The sequence below is a fragment of the Erythrolamprus reginae genome, chromosome 1 (assembly GCF_031021105.1).
Source record: "Erythrolamprus reginae isolate rEryReg1 chromosome 1, rEryReg1.hap1, whole genome shotgun sequence".
In the NCBI taxonomy this organism is placed as follows: domain Eukaryota; kingdom Metazoa; phylum Chordata; class Lepidosauria; order Squamata; family Dipsadidae; genus Erythrolamprus; species Erythrolamprus reginae.
Window position 1 is genome coordinate 351052319 of NC_091950.1, and position 27222 is coordinate 351079540.

Sequence of the window (27222 nt, forward strand, 5' to 3'; positions counted from 1 at the left end):
TTAAAAAAACCCATATACTAACAGACACACACACAGGCATACCATGTATAAATTAAATGTGCCCAGGGGGAGATGTTTAGTTCCCCCATGCCTGACGGCAAAGGTGGGTTTTGAGGAGTTTACGGAAGGCAGGAAGAGTAGGGGCAGTTCTGATCTCCGGGGGGAGTTGGTTCCAGAGAGTCGGTGCTGCCACAGAGAAGGCTCTCCCCCTGGGGCCCGCCAACCGACATTGTTTAGTTGACGGGACCCGGAGGAGGCCCACTCTGTGGGACCTAATCGGTCGCTGGGATTCGTGCGGCAGAAGGCGGTCTCGGAGATATTCTGGTCCGATGCCATGAAGGGCTTACACTAATTTAGGAATATCTTTTTTTTGTAGGTCTTGGTGCCCGGATCGCACACTTTCTCAGGCCAGAAAGTATATTGCAGATTCCCTGAATGAGAAATATACAGAACCTGTCATCTTAAATTTGGAGAAAACATGGGAAGAAAGTGATAAAAGGACCCCTCTCATTTGCTTCTTGTCTATGGGATCTGACCCAACGAACCAAATTGATGCATTGGCTAGAAAACTTAAACTGGGTATAAGTTTATGTTACATTTTAAAACAGGGATTTTACAAAATTGCTAGACTAAATCTGTCTTTGCAGTAACTTTTTAGTAAATATCTTAAGAATCCTATATTTTGTAATACAGTGATCCCCCGGTTATTGCGTCCCCGACCATTGCGAACAGGCTAATTTGCGATTTTTGAACCCGGAAGTCAGAACACCATCTGCGCATGCGTGCCCTTTTTTTCTATGGGCACACATGCGTAGATGGCGCCGGGCAGATCAGCTGCTGGGCGGCTTCCCTAGGTCTTCCCCCTCTTGGCGGGCATCAGCGAGGAGTTTCCCCACCGCCCACGCAAACTCCTCGCTGCTGCCGCTTTGCTCGGGCCGCTTCCCAGCTGAGTACTCAGCTGGGAAGCGGCCCGAGCGACACGGCTTGTCCGCAGCCTGCCTGCCCACGCGCCCGCGGCTCGCGCGCCCTTCTCCCGCCTATGCCGTTTGCTCGGGCCGCTTCCCAGCTGAGTACTCAGCTGGGAAGCGGCCCGAGCAAACGGCTTGTCCGCAGCCTGCCTGCCCCCGCGCCCGCGGCTCGCGCGCCCTTCTCCCGCCCACGCCGTTCGCTCGGGCCGCTTCCCAGCTGAGTACTCAGCTGGGAAGCGGCCCGAGCGAATGGCTTGTCCGCAGCCTGCCTGCCCGCGCGCCAGCGGCTCGCGCGCCCTTCTCCCGCCCACGCCGTTTGCTCGGGCCGCTTCCCAGCTGAGTACTCAGCTGGGAAGCGGCCCGAGCGAACGGCTTGTCCGCAGCCTGCCCACGCCGTTCGCTCCCCCTCTTGCTGGCGGGAGAGCGAGAAGCCCTCCCCAGCACCTGCTCGCCCGCCCTTCGCCGCTCGCCCACCCTTCGCCCGGCCACCCGCCCTTCGCTCGCTGCTCACCCGGGTTCGGGGGGGTGCTGGCAAGCCGCCCATGCTGGCAGCGACGTTTTAAAACAGCCGCACGGCTTTCCAATGAGTCCCGAAGACAAACGCGGAAGTTTGACGTTTGTCTTCGGGACTCATTGGAAAGCCGCGCCGCTGTTTTAAAACGTCGCCGCCGGCATGGGGGGCTTGCCAGCACCCCCCGGACCCCCAACCCGGGTTTGGGGGGCTGCTAGGAAGCCCCCCATGCCGGCGGCGACGTTTTAAAACAGCCGCGCCGCCCCCAATCTTCGGCTCCTCGCTAGCGCTGCGGGAGTAAAAACACCATCTGCGCATGCGCAGATGGTGTTTTTACTTCCGCAGCGCTACTTCGCGAAAACCCGCTCGTTGCGGGGGGTCCTGGAACGGAACCCTCGCAATGAGCGGGGGATCACTGTAGTTTCTTCCACTAAATAAAGCCCAGTTCTTTAATAGAGTGCCTATAAGCACTCAGATCTCTATGGGCAGCTGCCTCAATAGCTGCAGGCTCAATGTTATGTTTTATTTCTTTTTCTATTCTTTTTTATACTTTTCATTAAATAAACAATGCAACAGGAAGCTATCATGCTTTAAAGGTAAATGTAGAACTAGCACAAGCAAAGATAAAGTAAACATTCAGTAATAATATGGAACAAAACAATAATCTTCAACTGGGATAAATAAAACATGTCAGGTGTTCTTCGGTAGGGAGTGCATCAAATCCATAATTGGGGAAAAAATGAATAAATAAAAATAACTCATGTTACTCTTTCCAAAATTGGTTTGCAATTGCAAAAGCAGGAATATTTTCATTTATTAACATTTTATTGTGGTTTGTTTTGATAGAAAACAGAGCTATATCCATGGGTCAGGGACAAGAAGTCCATGCACGCAAACTAATTCAGGTGTCAATGGTACAGGTAATATCCAATGTTCTTTTTTAGTTGGGTTTTAATTATTTTCCAACAAAAATGTTTTGTATTTGAAAAAGGTTACAGTCCTTTACTTATTGTTTTGAGAATAACTCTCATTCAACTAAATAGCTCAGTAATCATGCCCAGATTTCAAAAAACAAAATTTATTACACTGGTAATTACCCCCCAAAATTACCATTTCCCCCAATTGACAATAGCTGTTCTACTGTAATTTGTATAAGCACCACAAGATGGCAGTGCTACTTTATTTACAATTGGATCTACTCCTTTCATCTGTATGCAAATTCATGTTTGTATGTTTTTTTTAAATAGCATGAACATACACATATTGAAGGATAAAGTATGTATGGTATATAAAAGATACATGTCTATTAGAAAAATCTTAATGTAGTATTATTAATCAATAGCAATATGCTCAGACAAATGGTTTAATCAACTGTTTTGGGAACAGGGTGGCTGGGTGTTACTTCAGAATTGTCATCTAGGTCTAGAATTTATGGAGGAACTTTTGGAGACAATGTTGACTGCTGATATTCCCGATGAGACCTTCCGAGTTTGGATAACCACCGAACCACATGATAGATTTCCAATCACTTTGCTGCAGGTTAGCTAAACCTAATGATAATGGGATTGTTTATTGATAATTTTAAAAAGTCAACTATAAATACTATCGTCTTTGGAACTGAAAAAGCTAAACATTTAAGTCATGTTAGGGAGCTTGCATTTAGACTGGTCCAAAAAGCAAATTGTTTCCTGTGCGATATGTTCAAACGTAATTGTTTCCTGTGCGATATGTTCAAACGTAATTTACACTCTATAGCTCTGAAGTGTCTGGTGCTGGTGCTCTTGGGCTACTCACTTATTGCAGATCATTGCTATTTTGCACTAGCAACAGAGGAGTTTGTGTATTCGTGATAAGAGGCATTAGGCAATTAAGGAAATGAAAGTGAACATAGGCAACATGGGTTAATGTATTCTGATTTGAATCCAAACTGGGCATCTAACAGAAACTGCTACTCATGGAAAAGGGAGAGGAGGCGATGATTACCGGTTCCTCATTGTTCCTGTAGCCACTCATGTTCAATGCTGGGGTGGGTGGGTGAGGGCTGTCATCCAGCTCTCTAACAAGATTTCTGGTGAAGGGAGACTTCCATAATCAAGTGTTTCCTCTCTGTCTATGAGTGAGGTATATATACTAATTTGAAAACAGAAGTGTTGGGCTAAATCTGACTTTCTAATTGCAAGATCAAAGTTTAAAGAGGGGAGAAACACACTGAATATATTGAGACTTTTATTATTTGCTCCTCAAGTTCTACAAGTCATTGTTGTAATTAAAAACCAATACCAAGACTGACACTCGTCAACACTACGTAGACCAAAGCAGAAAATCAAATCCACATGAAGGCTACAATTACTTTGATTGAGAATGAATATATTAAAAAATCTCACCAGACAGCCCCCTTACTTATGCTTCTGTAAATTAGGGAAGTGTCTATCTTAGCCACTTCCAAATGTTACATTATTGCATTGTTCCCAACTTCAAAATATTTCAGCCTCTTTTGCCTAAATAATGATCCTTGCTTATTTTTGTCAAGGTTATCTTTCTTACTCTCTACAATTATATGAACTGGGTGAAAACAATTAAACAGTGGGAAAATGTAGACATTGGAAAAGGAAATCCCCCACTAATAGAAAGAAATAAGAGGGGGGGGATGAAAGTTTCTAAATGTTTATGATTGCCTATTTTTAGGTTTTAAATTCACTTGCTGAGATGAGGTAGATTACCTTAATAATCCATCTGGCAGGCCCTAGGGGAAGAGCCTTCTCTGTGGCAGCCCCAGCCCTCTGGAATCAGCTCCCCCCCAGAGATTAGAACGGCCCCCACCCTCCTTGCCTTTCGCAAGTTACTTAAGACCCACCTTTGTCGCCAGGCATGGGGTAACTGAGATACCCTGAGCAAATATAGTTTTATGAATGGTATGATTGTATTGAATGGTTCTTAATGATGGGCTTTTAAAATGTTTTGTTTCTTTTTAAATATTGGATTTGTATATTGTTGTGATTGTTGTGAGCTGCTCCGAGTCTCCGGAGAGGGGCGGCATACAAATCTAATAAATTATTATTATTAATTATTACTATTAATGATATTTAAGTACTATAGCCTTGTACGATAATGCAGAAACATGTATGAAGCACATGGGCTTTTATTTTTTATTACATTTCCTTCAATCAAGTGCTCAATTAGCATAGTTGCTAATTTCCTAAGTATGCCCATGTTACACCAACACTCCGCAGTCTGCATTGGTTGCCGATCAGTTTCCGGTCACAATTCAAAGTGTTGGTTATGACCTATAAAGCCCTTCATGGCACCGGACCAGGATATCTGCGAGACCGCTTTCTGCCCCACGAATCCCAGCAGCCGGTTAGGTCCCACAGAGTTGGTCTTCTCCGAGTCCCGTCGACTAAACAATGTCTGGCGGGACCCAGGGGAAGAGCCTTCTCTGTGGCGGCTCCGACCCTCTGGAATCAATTCCCCCCAGAGATTAGGACTGCCCCCACCCTCCTTGCCTTTCGTAAACTCCTTAAAACCCACCTCTGTCGTTAGGCTTGGGGGAACTGAGACATCCCCCCCCCTTGCCTATGTAACTTTGTGCATGATATGACTGTGTGTATGTATTTTATCTATTGGTTTTTGTGTTGTTTTTTTTAATGTAAAACTGTTATTTTAGATTTTAATTATTAGATTTGTTACCATGTATTGTTTTTATCACTGTTGTGAGCCGCCCCGAGTCTACGGAGAGGAGCGGCATACAAATATTATAATAATAATAATAATAATAATAATAATAATAATAATAATAATAGTAGTCACAGTAGCAAACTGCAAAACCAACAAATATTACTTGAGATGCACACATTGCTGCCATCATGCAAATGCCGCCATTACACACTATGCCCCAATATCTGAGGCAGGTGTGTAAGTCACAGCATCTGTGTGATGCCTGTCATGAACATATCCTCATTTGCTCTTTCTGTGCCCTTGCAGTTGCTATGGTAAACAATCTAACCAGTACATTTTGTTGTATTTGTGGACTTGATGAAGCAGCATCATTTTCTAAATGATGTGCCCTGACCTTTACTTTTCAAACGGTGTGGCATGCCTCCTTTGGAATCAGAAATAATAAACCTTTTATTTTCATATTATGCCAGACTTCAATAAAATTCACCAACGAACCTCCACAAGGTGTACGAGCTGGTTTGAAGAGAACGTTTTCTGGGATAAATCAAGACTTGCTTGATGTCAGCAATATGCCTATGTGGAAACCTCTCCTGTACACAGTGGCCTTCTTGCACTCCACCGTTCAGGTATTAAAGACAAATAGCACATTTTGTGCCTAAAATAATATTTCTAGGAGCCACAATAAATCATTCAGGTATCTTACTGAGGCCTACAAACTTTGTATGCCTCATGCCTGATGAAGGCCATATATTGTACATTTATCCCTCAATTCCAAATGTTCTATTTGGATTCAAAAGCCTAGTGATAGCTGAAATATTTTATTTCTTCTAGGTGTACTGATAGCCCTGTTATTTCCATGTTCATTATTTATATTTTGACCAAGAATAACATTAAACAATATGTAATATTAATACTATTATTTCATGTACCTTTTGAAGAAGAAATATAAATGAAAAAAACTAAAACCCACTTGTCTTTTTGTATGAATAGAATTTGAGAAAATGTGCCATGTTCAATTGTCATAATACACTGAATTTTGGATTATTTCCAGTTGTATATACATGTATTATGCTGCATAAACTATTCACAGAAAGAAAATGTCCATCTTTGTATTAAATAGTTTGCTATGTTAATATGAATGTCAGTAATAGTGTTTGCATTTTTTTTAAGAAGATAGTGTTGCTCATGAAAAAAAGTCAAAATCTGTATAAAAGCTATATACTAAGAAAGAATAATGACATTGCTCTAATATGGATAAGTGGCTAAACAAAATATTATTATTATTATTATTATTATTATTATTATTATTATTATTATTAATGAAAAAGCAATATACATATACGTTCATAAATCTAAATAAATTACTGCTTGTTATCTAATTTCTTTAATTAGGAAAGGCGAAAATTTGGTCCTTTGGGCTGGAATATTCCGTATGAATTCAATTCTGCAGACTTCACAGCCAGTGTTCAATTTATACAGAATCATTTGGATGAATGTGACATTAAGAAAGTAAGTATCTGAAAATTTGTACTTAGAAATGCTGCCAAATTGTTATGTATCTCAAATGGGATAACATTTTCACAGGTTTCTAAGGCTCACTGGAGATGCAGCTTTGTTACTGATATAGAAGAAAATGTTATAGATGAAAATAGATGATATAGATGAAAAGTTTACCCCTTCACTCGTCAGCCCCGTGTTTCAAACAACTGCTTTACGTGACAAGAATTGTCGAAAAGCTTTTGCACTCATTCACTCTCTCACACACACGCACATCTCTTGGCGGTATCAGGAGCTGGGATCAGGGAGGAGTGTGTGGCATCGACTTTAATTAAGAGTTGGCAGAGGGATCTTATTTTCACCGGAACTGGCTTAGCTAATTTCATAGCAGATCCAATGCAATACAAGTCAAAAGCCATTCGTGCATCGCTTTCAGTACTGTTCTTCTGCTATCTTGTACTGTAAAAAGATCTTAATTTAAACATATCATAAGCAGAACCATAATCCTTCAGTGTGGATGCTGTCAAAGTCCCTAGTGAAGACAATGTCCTCAAAAAGGGGCTAAGAGCAACCCAGCCGTGTGGGGTCACTCACGAACGCGAATCCTAGAAAGAAAGCTTGGACACATTGTCTCTCTCTGGGTGAAGTAACATGGTGTAGAGCCATGTACCCCTTTTTATTTGAGAACATAAGGAAATGGGGGATAATTACATATACATGTCAAATGATACATCCAATAGCATAACTTCAAATGTATCTTTTGAGTTCTTCCTTTTGCCATAGATATCAAGAAACAATTTCCTAGAAAACTCTTCCTAAGAGCAGATGTTCCTCACACCTAATTTCTCTGAAGTCTTCTGCCTTATCTCACTAATCTTCCTTAATCACCCTGTCCTCCTCTTGTATGCTTCAGGCAATGTAAATTCCCCCCTTTGATCCTATAACGTCCTGTCTGGAGTGGTGAAAACTTTGTTTATTGTGAGATGTTTTATTTGAGCCCTTTTGTTTCCCTGTTGTAATTGCCAGGAATGCAGATTAGGCAAGTTAGTGCCCTTCCTGTCCTGGGTTATAGAATCAGGGTAAGCAGAGTATTTTTATGCTAGAGTCCAGATATATAATTATAATACAATCCTATTCTAACATATTTCATGCTATACTGCAACACTTCAGTGTGGGCAAAATTCTTACAAGTGAAAATCACTTGTGCATTTATTTTCAGATTTTTTCCCCATTTTTACAAAATGAATTTGAACGATGAGTACGTGCTTTTTAAAATGTAGTGTGTATAGTGCTTAATTATGAGGAGAGGTATGCTTTGAACTGCAGGACTATTGCCCAGCCAAAGGGCAGTTCTTTCACATTGCACAGCTAAATTAGAGAGTTACGTTTACGCCCATCAGAATCAAAACGAACATTTTGGGCAACAGAGGGAGAGGGCATTAAAAGAATGCAGAAACACGGATGAAGGAAAGAAATTTATTTCCAATCACACTGCGTAAGAAAATGAAACATTCCTTGGCTATATTCCTTGTATAGTAATATAAATTCAAATGCACACATATTTGTCGTGGGGAGCTGAGTCTTTTCTCAGAAGAGTGTATCAATTTAGAGTGTGTAAGAAGTATTCTAGCCTCCCACACTGCCCTGGTAAGAGCCAAGAGATTGCAATGAGCTGGTAATCTTGTACAGAGTGGTTCTAGCCTCCCAGTGGTACTGTAATCTGCACAATATTGTTGTTATTAGGATTCGAATGCACTTACCTGCACAACTAGAGTTAACTTAAAGGCTCACTGTGAATACAATGCCCATTTGTTTACTTTTGCTGGCAGCACTATACAGACAACTTTTTGGCTTCATAAAGCCTATACGTGCTTTTAGTTTTCCTGGATTGTATAATGACAGAAGAATATGCCTTGCCAAAGAATGAAACCTGAAGCCAAAGCAGCAATATACTGTATGATGTGGTATGCCACTCTGTTTTATAAGCATATCTATACTTATTCCACAATGTATCATACATTAAACAATTGCTTAATCAACTAGGAAGCACCATTTATATTTTATTTTTTAATTTTGTCCAATACACAATAATACACAATGAAGGTTATAGAGGATATAGTAGAGAAGAAATACAAGATATAGGAGAGACTATAGGACAGGGGACGTAAGGCACTCTAGTGCGCTTATGTACGCCCCTTACTGACCTCTTAGGAATCTGGAGAGGTCAACCGTGGATAGTCTAAGGGTAAAATGTTGGGGGTTAGGGGATGATACTACGGAGTCCGGTAATGAGTTCCACGCTTCAACAACCCGATTACTAAAGTCATATTTTTTACAGTCTAGTTTGGAGCGGTTAATGTTAAGCTTGAATCTGTCGTGTGCTCTTGTGTTGTTGTGGTTGAAACTGAAGTAGTCTTTGACAGGCAGGACATTGCAAAATATGATCTTGTGGGCAATACTTAGATCATGTTTAAGGCTTCTTAGTTCTAAGTTTTCTAGGCCCAGGATTGTAAGTCTAGTTTTGTAGGGTATTCTGTTTCAAGTGGAGGAATAAAGGGCTCTTCTTGTGAAGTATCTTTGAACATTTTCACGGGTGTTAATGTCTGAGATGCGATATGGGTTCCAAACAGATGAGCTGTATTTAGACAGCTATTCAGCATTTCCCACAATACATTCAAAATACATGCAGTTAATTCTGTAGTATATAACTGGATTACCAAAGCAAATTGGCAAATAGTTTTTTGTTAACCACTTTCAGCTTGATGAAAATTTGGGTGATACGTATCAAGAGGAAAAGAACATTTGGTGAAAATTCAAGTCTCATTCCTTGATAAATTCCAAGATCCCCGCACATAAACAGAGTGCAAACTGATGCGAGGGAGAGGTTTACAACTATAGATTATGACTAAAAACTCAATTTTTGATACACAGTAGTTATTTTACATTTCCCACATTGTACCTAGGGGATATCTTGGAGCACAGTCCGATACATGATTGGAGAAGTACAGTATGGAGGTAGAGTCACTGATGATTATGATAAGCGCCTTCTTAACTGCTTTGCAAGGGTAAGGAAATAAGTTGAAACAATTTCTAATCAAATAAAACTAAAGAATGTTTTTAAAAAAAATATATACTTTCAATACATTAAAGCAGTCACTGGAAGAAATACATTTTCTGGAAACAGGGTTTTGCTGGACATTTGACAGAACTCGTACTGTCACAGTGGCCTAAGCAGACCTTGGTTTCCTACAGGCCTTGTTTTTTCCCCTCCTTTCACTGCTGTCTATACAACTGGCAAATTTTCTTTACTACCCCTTCTCCTTAAAGGAAATTTGGACCAATGCTAAATGAGTGGACAATGGAAACAAGAAGAAAGTGGATCCTTAAGATCAGTGAAGGGCTACCAAAATTTTTACTACCACACTGTGGGCATGGCTTGTGCAGGACGCCCTGCATTTTCTTTCAACATCTTTCAGTGCAAATTAGGTGCTCTGGGGTGGAGTTCCATTTTTGCTACTCCACTGCGCCCCCCCATCCAGGCAGTAGCCTTCCCACCCACCCACCCCCACCCCACCACCCCCACCCGTCCAGGCAGTAGCCCACCCATGCTTTAGATTATCTTGCCTAAAAGTTTCTAAACCTTGGAATCACAATTGCTAGAAAAAATAAAGCTTATTAATTTTGGATGCTGTGTTTCTCTTGAAGATCAATACACTAGGACCTTGTAGCTAGATTGAAGAACATGTCTCTTTCATGGGTTTTGATTTAAGAAACACATTCCCAAATAATTAACGAGTCAGTTAATAGTCTTGATGTACACCTAGTTTGGCTTTAATGAATAGCCGATTTCTTTTTTTCCCCTACTTGAACCACGTAACTTAACTGTTAACTTCTCATCATTAATTTGTATAGGTCTGGTTCAGTGAGAAGATGTTTGAAAATGCTTTCTGTTTTTATATTGGATATAAAATCCCAATTTGCAAAACTCTTGAGCAATATCAAGACTACATTTCAACTCTCCCTGCCATGGATAGTCCTGAAGTCTTTGGTCTTCACCCTAATGCAGACATAACGTAAGTAGATCTAACAAGTTGATATTCAGGTTTTTAAAAAGATCATTTTAGTAACAAAGGACATTTTACTGAGAATTTCAGAGTCTGAATAAATGCAAAATTTAAGGAACCTTTCCTTGATTTCCTAAAGATTAAAGATTCAATCTGATGCACATATGTCTGGACTGAGCTCTGTTGAAATCACTGGGACTTACTGTTGAAGTCAAATTCACAAGATATAATAAACTATAGCTATTGAAAAGTTTAATTGGTGTGATTGTACTATAAACATAAAGCATTTCCCAAATGTTCAAGCATAACATTCAACAGTAATTTTGTTCCATCTTATTATATTACATGATTTAGTTGACACTTCTGTAAGCTGAACATATATTAAACAAATTGGAAGAAAAGTAATAACTTTGAATTTCTCAGAAAGCTCTTCTTTAAAAGTAAATTTTCAACCTCATCTGATAAGCAGTTTCAAATAGATATAAAATGTATATGAGCATCTTTTTATCCTTACTAAGTTATTTCTCATTTTTAGCTTCAAAAATTGTACAGCTTACTGTAGGATATAATTAGTCAATTAAGTTAGTTTTCTTAAAATTCATTTTATTCTGTAATGAATTATATATTTGCTGAATGTTCATTCTTAATATTTAGGGATTGTTAAAAATAAACTAAAATACCTCTGTTGCATTACTATCAAAGTTCAAACACTTAGTTTATATTTAGTCACTATTTTTTACTGTGCTCCATGACTTTTATTGCGAACATTTGTAGATCATTCCCATTTTCAGTTATCAGAATACAATCAGGCTCTTGATGTTTCTTTGCTCAGTTTCAAAATGATGCTCATCTTCTTACACTCCAGCTTTTCTTTATATATATATACTGTATATATATATCACACTGCAGAAAGTGCTCAACAAAAATGGGAATCCCAGAACATCTTATTGCCCTTATTAAAAACTGATAAACAGATCACTATTCTGCCATCATACTGTGACTTTCTGATCTGTGTATCAGTTTTTAATAAGGGCAATAAGATGTTCTGGGATTCCCATTTTTGTTGAGCACTTTCTGCAGTGTGATAGGATCAATAAAATGGAAGTTTTTCTTACGATCAAGGAAACACACATACTGACTTCTTTTTGGCATTTGGCTTTCTCAATTATCCAGGGCACATCAGAAATAGTGTTATTTATTAATAATTCCATGGGTTTTTTTCTAAAATCATCATGAATGTCTGGCATCTCCCAGATAGAAGAGAAAAGGCATAAAGTAAAAAACAATGACACAACAGTTGCACTATCACTATGGTATGGCCTGAGGGTGTGTTTTAAAGCAAAGGAGAGACTTGGCAACTATCCTTCAAGGCTACTGCCTTGAGCAAAAGGTTGAACCAGAAAACCTCTGACGTCTCTCCCAGCCCTATGATTCTATATTCTATGCTACTCCAAAGGCAGCATATCCCAGGAAATACTACCAAGAAAGCTTGACAGTTCATCCCAACCCATAGCTCTCTCAAGGGAGGCAATTTCTCAATATGTGACTAGACTGGACATCAAAGCATGCTTACAAAAACAATAGCTGATACACTCTATAAGATTTTATGGATAATGCCCAGCACTTTGAACTTCATACAGAAACCTATTGAAAGATAGTGCAGCAACCTAAATAATAGGTGGAATTCTACAATAGTGTATTTCTCCATTTAGTAGCATCGCCACCATTTTCTCTATCAGTTGCACCTTCTGGGATATCTTCAAACATAATCCCATATAAATTGCAACAGTCCAAAGTTGTGGTAATCAGGACATAAGCATGTTGGTTTAGGTTGAATTGTAATTGACAGTCATTGATAAGATCTCATGATTTTATTTATTTATTTAAAACGTTTATATAGCTGCCCATATTGAACAAAACTCTGGGTGGCTCACAACTAAACAAACAATATTTATCTATAATAAAAACATTAAAACCAAAAGATCTGGAACTACAGCTAAACTTTCCCATGCAGTGCACAAGTTCTCATCCTATCCTAGCCTTTGGGAGAAAAGCCAGTTCTTAAGTGTTTCTTAGGTCAAAAGGGTAGGGGTCTGTGAAAGCTCAGAGGAAATGGTATTCATAGGGAAGAGACTGCCAGGGAAACAGCACACTAACTAAGCCCCATAAGATGACAGCCTTTAAGAGAAGGCCTAAGGAACACGCTCATCCTTTTTAATGTGGTAGGACAGGCAAATGTTCTTGGGAAAAGACAGTTCCAGAAGTAACTTGGTCCTGTGCCATGTAACTAGCAACTTGAATTTTGCCCAGAAGGAAACTGGGAGCCCAGGCAGCTTGCTCCCAGCCACAAGGCCCCAGTCCACTTCTTCAGAATCAATTGTTTTAAACTCCTCCCAGATAACAGGGCACAGATGTGCCTCCATCATTTCTAAGGGACCTCCCCAACTGGAACCCTGCTGCGAGCGAAATTGAGCAACTTTGTGAAACAGATGCTAGGAATCTCTTATGTTACTTCATCTCTCAGAGCTGCTTGATTGGTCTGGAAGCACGGCTGAAAGGAAACTGGATTTTATTTATTTGTTACCTTCTCTGATCAAGTTTTAAGACGACCATTTGCTGTACAATTTTGTAAGGTTTGCATAATGTATTTTAAAAAGATAATCTGTTTCTTCAAGCATTTTCTATAATTCAAGCTATCTCTCATCAGTTTTTCAACAACCTCATTTGGAATGCTAGGAAACACTTAATGTAGCAGCTTTTTTTAAAAAGTAGTTTGCTGTACGAGTTGAGGATTCCACCCACCATACAGAGTTAAACAACAATGTACTGAAGAATTTAAATGACATTTCTAGTTTGAGATACTAACATCTAACTGTTTGGGGAATCTACAAAATCTTTAGATTTTTCTCTACGGATCCTTCCTTTACCTCATTTTTTCTGCTTTAGAATTTAAAATGCTAAAAATCCATTTGGAGCAGTAATATCTCCCTGTGCTTTACAACCTAAAATATTTTCAAAGCAATGCTGAATTTATATACAGAGCACATGTTTAATAGCTGTAGATCTTGAAGACAATCTGGTCAAGAATAACAAATTGTTCTCACAAACGTCAAAGCACTCCAGAGCCTCACAATCTCAAACCTGAAACTTAGCCTAACTAAAAGTTTCCAGGTTTCTCCTTTTCAGGAAAGAGGATGATAAAGGATGGTAAAGGAAAAGATACAAGACAAAGGTCTGTTGAGATAGGTCAACAAAGTGCTTAATATTCTACATGAATATAGCTGTGGGTTTTTTTAAAAAAAACTCAACAGCAACAACTAATAATTGAAACTGTGTTTCATATTATAAACTGTTTGTTGTCCTTGCCTGTTTTAAAGTCTCAGAAATATACAAAAGCCATGTTCTTGTTACATTCAAATGTTCACGGCCAATCATGGTTTGATCATCTTCAGTTTAATAATTTTTTTGTATTTGTTTCCCCAATGCCAGAAATAGCAGGAATTCATTGAATTGTCTGTGGCTTTTTATTGTGGGTTATTTATAGCAATCTTATTTGACAATTTACAGTTCTTACAAGTTCTGGCTTTATTACATATCATTTAATATTCCTTTCAGATACCAGAGTAACACAGCAGCTGATGTCTTGAACACTATAACCAATATTCAGCCAAAAGAAAGTGGAGGTGGAGTAGGAGAAACTCGAGAAGCTATTGTGTACAGACTGGCTGAAGATATGCTTGAGAAACTGCCCCCTGATTATGTACCCCATGAGGTAATTGTTCTAAAGTACACCTAAGAATGAAAATGCTAGTCCATAGTGGTACACACTTTGTTTTGTTTAAGACTGCTGAAAGGAAATACAGTAGTACCTCTAGATACGAGTTTAATTCGTTCCAGAACGGAGCTCGTATGTCGATCAACTCATATCTGGAACAAATGGCTTTAGACTTTGTTTTTCCCCTCCGAGATAACCAGAAGCAAGGATTCTTGCGCCACGTAGTGGAAGCTCAGCTTGTATCCCGAATTTGAGCTTGGGTGTGGAACAGAAATTTTGCTCCCGTCGTGGCTCGTGACTTGGAATACTCGCATGTGGAGCAGCTCGTATCTAGAGGTACTACTGTACTCTTCTCAACCCCTTCTTTGTGTGTTTCACAATTCCACTATCGGGCAATTCTTTTTCTAGTCACGGTCCATACTTGCCCCTGAGGGGCACAGCAATATAATAGTTGTGTTATTCTATCCCTAGAGCAGTGTTTCTCAACCTTGGCAGCTTGAAGATGTGTGGACTTCAACTCCCAGAAGTCCACACATCTTCAAACTGCCAAGGTTGAGAAACACTGCCCTAGAGGGAATAGACTTAACATTTGGGAGAGGGTGTGGGTTTTACGGTATTGTTCAATATATTTTACAATTGCTTTTACAAAAATAAAAATCACCTTGGCTTTAAATTATCTTCTTTGTGGTCAAGTATCAGAAGTGGGCATAGGTTATGATCCAAATAGCTCTGCTGGACTATATGGAGCAGCTCTTTCAATTTTGTCAAAGGATCGCATAAATAATACAGCAAATATTAGAACAATATTTTATTGGCAAACTTCTTGGCAAAATGTGCAATGATGTGTTTAGACCAAATGAAACAAAAGAACTTCATCCTAATTTATTATTTTTATGTATTTATATGTCCACCCTTTTTAGCAAATGACTTTGAGCAGTAAGCAAAATTAAAATACCATAATTATAAAGCATGAAATTGGGGCTATAATGGCTTGAGTTGTTTTGTAGTCCCAGGCACAGAACTGTATGGCTTGCAATAATTTAAGGAACACTGTAATTGACTTACCTTGGACAATATATTTATTCTCCTGGGGGATTTCCATAGGATAGACCTTACTTACCCCAGAAAATGGTATTCAGTATTAATCCAAAAGCTTGGTAAAGTATGATTTGGCTTAGCCAGGTATAAATAAAAAATGCCAACCCTTTTCTTTTTTCCTTGATTGAAATAAAAGTATCTACTAATATTTTAAACAGGAGCTGAAATGATCATTTTGGTCCCAGGTCTGTAGGTTTTTGAACATTTTGAACACGCTCAATCTGAGCTAGAAATGATTCCGGCTCATTTCTGAGCTCTGCAACGTTATCAGTGGAATGTTACCTTGTTTTTAAATATGCTATTGGCATTGCTTGGATGAAAGCCTGAGAAATATGCATTTTCAAAGCTCTTCGTATCTTAATTCCAAGGGGCTTGTTTTATTAAAAAAGTTTATAGCTAGTGATTCTCCACTATTCATTATTTATATCTCTTCAAATAATTCTCGTGTTAAAAAGAACTAAAATCACTTTCTAAGGCTGCACTAAATGTTAATGAACAAGAGGCAAAGTAGCAGCTTCGAGGGAAAATAATTTCAAAACCTATCCCTGTTTCTTTTGTTTCTCATTCACAGTTGTCTATTCAAAGCTGCTTCTTTTCTTATTATATGCTTTTGAAAATACTTTTTAATTTTACAAGAGGGATGTCTTCCTGAGGTTTTTCTGTGTTCTACCACCACTAAAAAAGATGTCATTATAGGATGATATTAGCAAATAAAATTAAAATGAAAACAATTCTACTTCTGGATGGATGGATGGATGGATGGATGGAATATGAAATGCTTTGTCTTGCTTTATAACCCCCTGTTTCCAATAGACCTGAATCCATCTTGCTTTAGATGGACCCTAAACTTGCTGGCACAAGAAATCCTCAGGTGCTGCATAAGAAGGAAATTAGTCCCTTCATGATGTTAAAATATGAATTTCGCTGTATATGTATCAAATGATTCTAGCTTAAGGAAAAATTATTAGCTAATCATTTACCAATGAGAATGTTTCCCTTGACTCAATATTTCACATGAAAGGTCATGTGCATCCCTAGATTGTAATAACTGAAAACAACTGGGTATATTAATGAATAATTTTCACATTTATAGTCAAGATGCTGCAAACATTGGCACATCTGTGCTGCCATTTAAAACTCCAATCAGAAGAGCAATGAGAAAAGATGCTATGAACATTCACCCAGAAGAGATATGAAAGAATAAGACAAATATTAAAGTTGTAATTTCTGCACTTGCTCAAAGAAAAAACATAAAAGCTTTATTAAATGTAGTATATACAGTATTTACTGTTGTTAGTTTTTGTACTTACTTCCCAGAATTAACAGTTATCTGCATTGTCTGCAACAAGGGCTTACAAATCTTAAATAAATGTAAGAATACAATAATTGCATTGCTTTCCACTAACTGGATAGTCATTTCCATTGTATATCTGAGCTTGGATGATCATAACATCTAGTGATTTAAGGCATATTCCACTGAGAGCTGCTCACATACTGTATATTCTCCATTAGACTTCATGGTGGCTGCATAGAATTTCTTCATGAAATTGATCCACTATAACTAGTTGAACACATACAGGAATTCTAGAATTCTAAAGATACATTTTGTAATAGCATTATACTACTACTATTACTCCTCCTCCTTCTATGATTGGAGGCCTGTGGGGCTCTCTGAGCTTGGTTGGTTTTTTGGAAATGTTTCATTACCCAAATACTAATATCATTAGAGAACTTCATTTCAATCCTTAACTATAAATAATCTCTATCAGTAAAGCATGATAAATTTCTGGATTGAACTTTTAAATTTACTTTTTATACTCTAGTGAATTTTTTCCCCATATATTCACATGATCTCCTATACATATTTTCCCAATAGCCCATCAAACCAATATCTGAAGTTCATTTTAAGATGGGAGTCAACAGGGTCAAGCTCAACCCCGACAAGACGAAGTGGCTGTGGGTCCTGCCATCCAAGAAGAATTCCATCTGTCTGTCCATCGCCCTGGGGGAGAGCTTCTGCCTCCCTCAGAGATGGTCTGCAACTTGGGCATCCTCCTCGATCCACAGCTGAGCTTAGAATACCATCTCTCAGCTGTGGCGAGGGGGACGTTTGCCAAAATGCGGCCAAAGAAGCAGTCATGGGCATGCCAAGATATGCCCATGTTTCTCAAACACTCCATGAGCTGCATTGGTTACCCATTGGTCTCCAAATGTAAATCAAAGTGTTGGTTATGACATATAAATCCCTACATGGCATGGCACCAGATTACCAGATTACGAGTCTTCGGAAAGGGGCAGCATACAAATCTAATAAATTATTATTACAAGGGTTTTTAGCTGTTTTAGTATTGGATTTTTACATTCTGTTTTTATTACTGTTGTTAGCCGCCCCGAATCCACGGAGAGGGGCGGCATACAAATCCAATAAATAAAATAAATAAATAAATAAATAATCTATGGGACTGTTTTCTACCTTATGTATCCCAGCGATCAATCAGCTCCCAGAGTTGGCCTTCTCTGGGTCCCATCAGACAGGCAGTGCTCTCTGGCAGGGCCTAGGGGAAGAGTCTTCTCTATGGCAGCTCCGGCCATCTGGAATCAATTCCCCTCCCCCAGAGATTTGCACTGCCCCCTCCCTCCTAATCTTTCACAAAGCCTTGAAAACAATATATGTGGACAAGCCTGGGGGCACTTTTAATACCCCCAGCCCATGAATGATGAATAATTAGGATGAATGTAGATGTTTATTTCTTAATGTATAGGGGTTTTTAGAATCAATTTAAATTAGATGTTTATGTTTTTAGTAGAGAGATTTTTAGTATATTTAAATATTTAAATAATAGATTTCTTTATGTACTGTATTCTTTGTTGTGAGCCACCCTGAGTCCCAGGAGAAGGGCGGCATAGAAATCTGATTAAATAAATAAATAAATAATAAATCAATCAATCAATCAATCAATCAATGGGCTTTTACTCTCCTTTGGGAAATTCTACTTCTAGCACCAAATGGGAACTATATAGTACTCTTGGCTAGGAAGAGAAGGAAATTGCTTGTCTACAGTGCTATCTACAGGCAGATTGTATAGTACTATAAATAGGAATACTGTTGCCTAAGTATTCTTTATTTTGCATAAACTCTAAATGCTTTGGAGATTGATCTGTTTTTTTAAATTGTTTTTATTTAGGTAAAAGCTCGTTTAATTAAAATGGGCCATCTTAATTCTATGAATATTTTTCTTCGCCAAGAAATTGACCGAATGCAAAAAGTTATCAAAATAGTCCGAAACAGCCTCCTTGACCTTAAACTAGCCATAGAAGGAACTATTATTATGAGTGAGGTAACCAAGTACAGTATTATATATAATCATTTATTCTGAAATAAAGACATTTTCTATTCAAATATGCCATGATATGTTTTATCTTTCACTTCTCCAGAACCTAAGAGATGCTCTTGATAACATGTACGATGCTCGCATTCCTCAGCTCTGGAAGCGTGTATCATGGGATTCTTCTACCCTGGGTTTCTGGTTTACTGAACTTTTAGAAAGAAATTCCCAGTTCCGTGTTTGGATCTTTGAAGGAAGACCTCATGTATTTTGGATGACTGGATTTTTTAATCCTCAGGGTAAGTATCATTTATTATAAATAAAATAAACAATATCTTCTGTTATAAGAGTGAAGCCATATTAGTCTATTAAAAATATAACTTTTCCATTTCATTCTATCACATTTACATATAAGCCAAGGCAGAAATCCAATATACTGTATATCAAAAACTTTTTTCAAATGCATGGTTATAAATTATGTATTACTCTTCAGGATTTCTGTTAGATACATGTGAAAGTCAAATTTCTCTTTATTTGATTATTTAAACAAACCAGTGGATATAGCATCATTTAAGCCATACATATTAAATATATACAGTTCTTTCTAAAATTGTTAACATGTAACTTGTCTCATATAGATGGAAGTCAATGTGCAGACCCTGTTATCAAGGAATACCAACCCACCCATTTTTATATAGAATTTTATTACAATTTGAAATAACTAAATGGCAATTTATTGTATCAAATGAATAAAATACTGCATTTCATAAAGTGATTTTAAAATTCAATGTTCTTTTAAGCATTGCCTTTGAAATTCTTATCCTGATCATGATTACAGGATTATCCACCCCTTATTGGCATCTTTGTTTAATTCACAAAATACATTTACAATTTTTGGGGGGTGGGGTGGGGGAAGCAAAGGAAAGATAAATAATTGCAAGAAAATACAAGCCAGAAAACTGAAGCTATTTGGTATCATCAATAGTTCAAAAGTTTATTGCTGTATTTCTTTCTTTGTCCAGGTTCCGCTCTCAGTTTAAAAGCATTATGCTTCTCTAAATGTAAAATACAAACCAGGGTTTTAGTCTATATCCAGACCAGACCAGCAGCCTATACTGTATATTTATAATTGTATTTTCTTAATTTTTTAAATTCACCCATATTTTGTATTAGTAATTTTACTGAGTATTTTAGTAGTTCTTTTTTGTGAATGTTTTAGCCATAAAACACTACAGTATAAAAATGTATACAACAAAAAGGTTGCAATAAACTTGTCTTATTCTTTTGCCTGTTTTACAGGCTTTCTAACCGCTATGAGACAAGAAGTTACAAGAGCGCATAAAGGCTGGGCTTTGGATACAGTGACCATCCATAATGAAGTTCTGAAACAGGTCAAAGAAGAGATCACTGCAGCCCCTCCTGTAAGTATACCATGGATACATCCCTTTTCTGCATTTATTTCCAAACTAATTCTGTCTTTTGATAATTCTAACCTGATTTTTTTGAAAATAAATGTTTGGTTTCTATTCACTTTAGATTTTTAAACAATGAAATGATCAATAAAAGAAAGAAAGCACATGTGTTTTTCACTTATGTAGTCCCAACATGCTCCTTTCTTACCTTCCATTATCAAAGTAGCAAAGATGGAGTGGAGATAGAGGAGGATGACATCACTGTAATAAAAACTTCTCTTGATTGATTTGCTTCTGTCATCTGAGGGGGGAGAGCTTTGCAGGAAATGAAGGATCCTATAAGGCATTTTTCTTATTGCATTCTTAGGAATACAGATTGTGACCATGCCCAGAGAGAAAGGTACATAGAGCATAAAAGGGAAAACTCTTTTAAATTTCACAGTAAGGTCTTTTCGGTAAACACAAATATGTGTTGCATTATTCATTATCATTCAGAAATATTATAGATTGATTTACTTTCTCAAATGTTGCTAGTAATTTTTTTTACATTTTGCTAATTATACTATATAGATTATATCACACAGGTTAAATCAGTCAAATTATGTTATAATATTAAAAGCTGATAATTTTCTAATCATAATAATTATACATTCTTTTTATATAGGAAGGGGTTTATATCTATGGATTATACTTGGATGGAGCTGGATGGGATAGACGTAATAATAAGCTTACTGAATCTACAGCAAAGATTCTGTTCACTTTACTTCCTGTTGTACATATATTTGCAATTAACACAACAGGCCCAAGAGATCCTAAACTCTATGTTTGTCCCATTTATAAGAAGCCAAGAAGAACAGATTTGACCTATATCACTGCAATCTACCTAAGAACAACTGTATCTCCTGATCATTGGATACTAAGAGGAGTAGCTCTTCTGTGTGACATTAAATAAATTCTAGTCCTTGGACTACAATAGAAACACGCAACATTCTTCAAAACACGAGGGCACACAAATTATTTTTTCCTTAAAATTAGATATTCTGTTTCTTCCTTCTAGCAATGCTTATTGTTATGTTTTGTTTCCTATTTATATTAAATCTTATTATCAAAATGTAAAATCGGTCTAAGTTTTGTTCCTTTTCTCCTTTCTATGATAATTATATTTTATAACTAAATGAATTATAGAATTTGGATTATATGGGACAAGTTTTTGGAATTTTTGTAGGAACTAGGCTTTTTAAAAATATAAGTATTTTCTTAGATTCCAAGTTTTAACTGGTTGGTGAATCAACTACCTGTCAGAAACTATAGAACAGCATATACCATTTTTGAAAGTATTGCACAGAAAATATTTGGAAAAATGTGTGTGGGCATTTTTTTAAAAAGGCTTTGCAAGTAACAGCTCAGTTACAACATTTTTAAGCAAGTTCAACTGGATTGAAATCTAAGAAATTAAGCCATGGGGGAGAGGATATTTCTTTACATGAGATGTAACCTAGAGGAGGGATGGGTTCTAATTTACCTTGCTGCCGGTTCGCTTCCTCCCACCCTATGTGGCTGCACCATATGAGTGCACCGTGTGCTTTGCAGATGCGTGCGTGCGCAGTGCCAAAAAATAAAAAACAAAAAAGCCAACAAACAGCGGCAGAAATTTGACCTTTGTGCATGCTCAGAAGAAAATATAAATAAAAATTCACACACACCCCAATTTTTTTTTTAAAGATGGCGGCGCCCATGGATCAGCACCGACTGAACAAAATCCATGTGACAATTCATTGTGAATTGTGAACAACAGCAGGTTGTTACCAGTTCAGGTGAACTGGCCTGAACTGGGAGAAACCCACCTTGTACCTACAGCCATTATAAGCATAATGGCAAAGGCTGATATCGGGAAAAAATACTACCAAAAATATTTTAATTTTTAGAACTAACATGTGCCTTTACAGGAAAGAAAACAGCACTTCCAGACTTACCTCTGAGGGCAAAAACTTCACAATGACTAGTAGAAGGTACTAACATTGGACAATGATACTGAACTTTCTCAAATACCAGGTGGCCAGATGCATGTAGACAGCCATGAAACCTGCTGTAGATTCTTGTAAGGGAACAGAAGAAACATAATTACAATTATGGTAAACCTGAAATAAGCCCAGATATCTATGTTGTCCTATACCAAGTACCAAGACAGGCCTTAAGATGAACATAAATGTCATTAAAGGACCTTCACATATTTTGTTCTAATGTGATATATGCCATCATCAACCCAGGGCACTGGTGATTAGTGTAATTCTGGCCCTGGGCTCAGGCTGCTGCTACTCTATGCCAGTTTGGTGGTAAATAAAGCTTTCCTCATCCGGGATTTGATTCTGGATGAAGAGGCCGACCTGGCATGTGTGACTGAAAGCTGGCTGCGCCCAGAGGGAGGAGTTCCTCTCTCTGAAATTTGCCCAGCCGGTTTTCAGATATGGCACTAGCCTCAACCCCAGGGAAGGGGGGGGAGGAGTGGCTATTATAGGTGACTGGGGCCCGTACTTGTCCATCTGTCTGGGAAGAGTTTGATCTGGTGACACCTGATGAAGTGGACAAGGCCATTGGAGCTGTGAGTTCCGCCACCTGCTTACTGGATCCGTGTCCCTCCTGGCTGGTCTCGGCCAGCAGGGAGGTGACACGGAGCTGGGTCCAGGAGATTGTCAACGCTTCTTTGGGGAGGGGATCCTTCCCGGATCCCTACAAGGAGGCACTTGTGCACCCTCTCCTCAAGAAGCCTTCCCTGGACCCAGCCATTCTTAACAACTATCGGCCAGTCTCCTTGCAAATTTGCTGGAATTCAGGTTAGTCAATTTCCATTTAGTATGGCTAATAGTGATATTAACTGATGATCATGGGAATTGAACATCAAGCATATGTGAAGGATCCTGGTGAAAAAAGGGGGTTTAAAATAGCATTTTACTCCATATCCTTGGAAATCTGATCTGGGATGCATGTCTTGCTTATTCCTTATTTTTTTTCTTTAAAGTTTGGGGAAACAGAATTAAAGATAAAAGTTTTTGGAATTCACCTTTTTAGTGACATATGACATACCATAGGGGAAGATGGAAATTGATTTTTAAATTTTTACACCTGATATAGGTCCTTTGTTACTCTACAATACCGCAGTCCAATAGGAATCAGGTAGACTTCATCCAACTAGAAAGGATAAATCTTCCTACTCGTTTTTCTTAATACAGATTTCAATTCTCTAAATGATTTGTTTCAACAGCTTGAACTAATGTGTCCCATTATGGCTCATACATCTTTGTTTCGAGCAAAGTATTGCTGCATTTAGTGATTGCCCTAACGATGCTTCCAATTCTCATAAGAAAAAACCAAAGACATCTATTTCCTACTTATTAATAATGCTCAAGAAAGAGGGTTTTTGCCCTGTGTACTCCCCCTGTATTCTTGTTAATAGCTGAAACTATTAACAGGAAAACATCTATTTTCAGGAGCTTCAATGAACTCTCATTTTTTGTGTCACTGTCAGGGACTAAAAAACAAACAAAACTTTCTAATATACAGTCTAAAACCTTTCAGAAGTATAGTACATATTCCTCTTTAGCAGGAAGAAAAATATCCTCTGAGGATTTTGCAGCTTCTAGAATTTCACAGGAGATAATGTATGCCACTTGCCTCCTTATTAAATGAAGACAAATGTAAACTTCCTTAGGGATGGTAGTCTCAAAATGGGTGAACAGTGCAGTCAGGCGGTAGGGAAAGCAAGTAGGATGCTTGGCTGCATAGCTAGAGGTATAACAAGCAGGAAGAGGGAGATTATGATCCCGCTATATAGAGCACTGGTGAGACCACATTTGGAATACTGTGTTCAGTTCTGGAGACCTCACCTACAAAAAGGTATTGACAAAATTGAACGGGTCCAAAGACGGGCTACAAGAATGGTGGAAGGTCTTAAGCATAAAACGTATCAGGAAAGACTTAATGAACTCAATCTGTATAGTCTGGAGGACAGAAGGAAAAGGGGGGACATGATCGAAACATTTAAATATATTAAAGGGTTAACTAAGGTCCAGGAGGGAAGTGTTTTTAATAGGAAAGTGAACACAAGAACAAGGGGACACAATCTGAAGTTAGTTGGGGGAAAGATCAAAAGCAACATGAGAAAATATTATTTTACTGAAAGAGTAGTAGATTCTTGGAACAAACTTCCAGCAGACGTGGTAGATAAATCCACAGTAACTGAATTTAAACATGCCTGGGATAAACATATATCCATCCTAAGATAAAATACAGAAAATAGTATAAGGGCAGACTAGATGGACCAGGAGGTCTTTTTCTGCCGTCAGACTTCTATGTTTCTATGTTTCTATGGTTCACATAGTCATTTTATTTTATTTTATTTTTTTACTGGACTTATATGCTGCCCTTCTCTGAAGACTCTTACTTCTCCAAAGGATTCCTTCTGGGAAAGTAAAGACATTTCCATCTTCCAGCAGATCCAAAATGTCAATTCAGTTGCCATTTCTGGATAGCAAAAATCTGGACAACTATTAGATGGCAGCAAAGACTCTGTTTTGTATGCCAGGTTAGTGCCACATTTAGTTCTGAAGTTATACTTAGCAGCTTCATGATAAATGGAGGGCTTATCTAGTAAGTCAGGGGTGGGCAATTAATTTTGCCATGGGGCCGCATGAGAAATTAGGATGGTTTTAGGGGGCTGGATTAATATAATTAATTCAGTTCTACCCAATATTGTATATTATTGGGTAGAACTGAGTTAATTATATTATAATTATAAATTATAATTATATATTATAATTATATATTATATTATTATTATATTATATATATTATATATATATAATTATATATTATAATTGTATTATAATTATAAATTAATTGCCCACCCCTTCCTTCCTTCCTTGTTCCCTCCATTTCTCCTTCCTTCCTTCCTTACTTCTCCAGGTGGAGAGAAACTTCTGTCTCTCTGATTTTCTCTGCCTTTTATTTCTGCTTTTGGGCAGTTCTTTACTTCTCTTTCAAAATATTCCTTTCAGGTGCCTCTCTTCAACTGACCTACATTGTCAGTTGAGAAAACATAGTGGAGGCTTTGCCTGAAAGGAGCTTTGGATTCCGTTTCTTCCTCCTCCCTTCACCCCCCCCCCGAGAGGTGGGATGGGGGGGTTTGCTTTAAATTTCTTGGAAAGGCCAATGAAACCAATTAACAATTAAAAAATGAGCATTTATTGGACTTTTGCAAAAGGGCATGGAAAGAGAATTTCTCCTTCCTTCTTTCCTTCCTCCCTCCATTTCTCTTTCCTTCCTTCTTCCCTCCATTTCTCCTTCCTTCCTTCTTTCCTTCCTCCATTTCTCCTTCCTTCCTTCCTACCTCCGCAGGCCGGTCACAGATAGTGGGTGGGCCGCATCCGGCCCCCGGGCCACACTTTGCCCAGGTCTGTAGTAAATAGATCTCGACACAGTGGCTGTAATTCATACAAAATGTTTACCCATATTTAATGTAGTTTACTGCATTGATCCATTGTTGAATCATAAATAAATTAGACAAATTATATCACAAACTGAAACAAAGTTACTTTTTTACCTAGTAGCTTGTATATACAATTCTAGTTAATTAATATATGTGCGTTCAACCAAAAATCCTATAAGGGATAGGGCATTGATACAGAACCATCACAGGAAGTACAGTTATTCCTAGATGCAATGATGCTACAGATTAAGCAGCGTCTACATCTTTACACCACCAGACAGAAAATGTACTGGGAAGTAGGAATAACCTTGAGGAACAGGAGTCCAAGTCACAACCAAGTCACAGTCAGATCAAAGAATTTTGATCCAAGGCAGAAATGGTACCGGCAATTTGAGAAAATGTGTCAGACTGACTGTCCCTAATTTTCACAAAGATAAAGAGAGGGAGGACGAAGTACATTCAGACTTGCAAAGTTCTGTTGCTGTAACCTTATAATAAAATTTGTATAAGTGTTCTGCTGGGCTCTCTGGTAGGAGCCTCCTGAAAATTCAAGGGTACAAATTTCAGACACACACAATGTTCTTTATCACAAAATTCAAAATAAACTAAGCACTCTTTTTGTATTGCAAAGAGCACTCGTCCCAAAACAACAATTGTAGTCTGTACAATTTCCCTTAAGCAGTCATTAAGTACTTAGCTAGCAGCTGTGAAGAAGCTTCACACCCCTTCTTCTTCCAAGGAAGTGAGACACACACACACACATTGCTCTGCTTTGGTTTCAAAGGGGTGAAAAATCAACAAAGTCCAGAAAACAGCAACACACGATTCCTGAAGAACTGCGATCAGATACTCTTCCACAACAGCCAAACTCACACGCTGCTATTTATAGCAGCAGCCCTAATTACTATAGCCCCACCCAAACACAGGTGGCCTCTCTTATCTCCTGTAATATGTCCTTACTTGGTCTCTTCTACGCATAATTCTGTGCTTGCGTGGGTCCAAGACGTCTACATCCGAATCAATGGAAGATAATGGAGATTGACTGCCTGGGCTGTGTGCCAAGCCCCTCTCTTCCAAGTCACTCCCACCTTCTTCTTCGTCCGAGGAAACTTAACTCGGAACTTACTCTGTCGGCAATAACACAGGCCTATGACATGTTGAAGTTTCCCCTGCATCCACCTCCACATTCCCTGGGGCAGGAGCTGGGACAGAGCCAACCACCACAATTAGCATTCCAAAGCTTTGGTTTTCTAGTCTGGTCTATCCCAATGGACTGACAGAAAATCACAATCTCCTCTTCTATGTTTTTAACTAGCCACACCTGAACCGCCCTTTCTGTTTATAAAGTGGGTTTATTGCTTATTTTACATTTCAGTGTAACACTTATGTATTTATTTAAGTCTAAATGCTTGCA

The 27222-nt window shown here is 38.3% G+C and overlaps 1 protein-coding gene across 1 annotated transcript in view; it reads left to right on the forward strand.

Annotated features, from left to right (window-relative positions):
• The window catches only part of DNAH8 (dynein axonemal heavy chain 8), a 159680-nt gene extending 138243 nt beyond the window's left edge, over positions 1-21437 (forward strand). The window contains exons 65-76 of the mRNA XM_070727251.1: positions 377-579; positions 2326-2399; positions 2866-3018; positions 5625-5780; positions 6547-6663; positions 9615-9716; positions 10564-10724; positions 14331-14487; positions 18774-18926; positions 19024-19213; positions 20214-20335; positions 20991-21437. Of these exons, the coding sequence (XP_070583352.1) occupies positions 377-579; positions 2326-2399; positions 2866-3018; positions 5625-5780; positions 6547-6663; positions 9615-9716; positions 10564-10724; positions 14331-14487; positions 18774-18926; positions 19024-19213; positions 20214-20335; positions 20991-21278 (1876 nt within the window). The 3' untranslated portion in view covers positions 21279-21437. The remainder of the gene's footprint in view (positions 1-376; positions 580-2325; positions 2400-2865; positions 3019-5624; positions 5781-6546; positions 6664-9614; positions 9717-10563; positions 10725-14330; positions 14488-18773; positions 18927-19023; positions 19214-20213; positions 20336-20990) is intronic.
• Positions 21438-27222: the final 5785 nt, after the last annotated feature.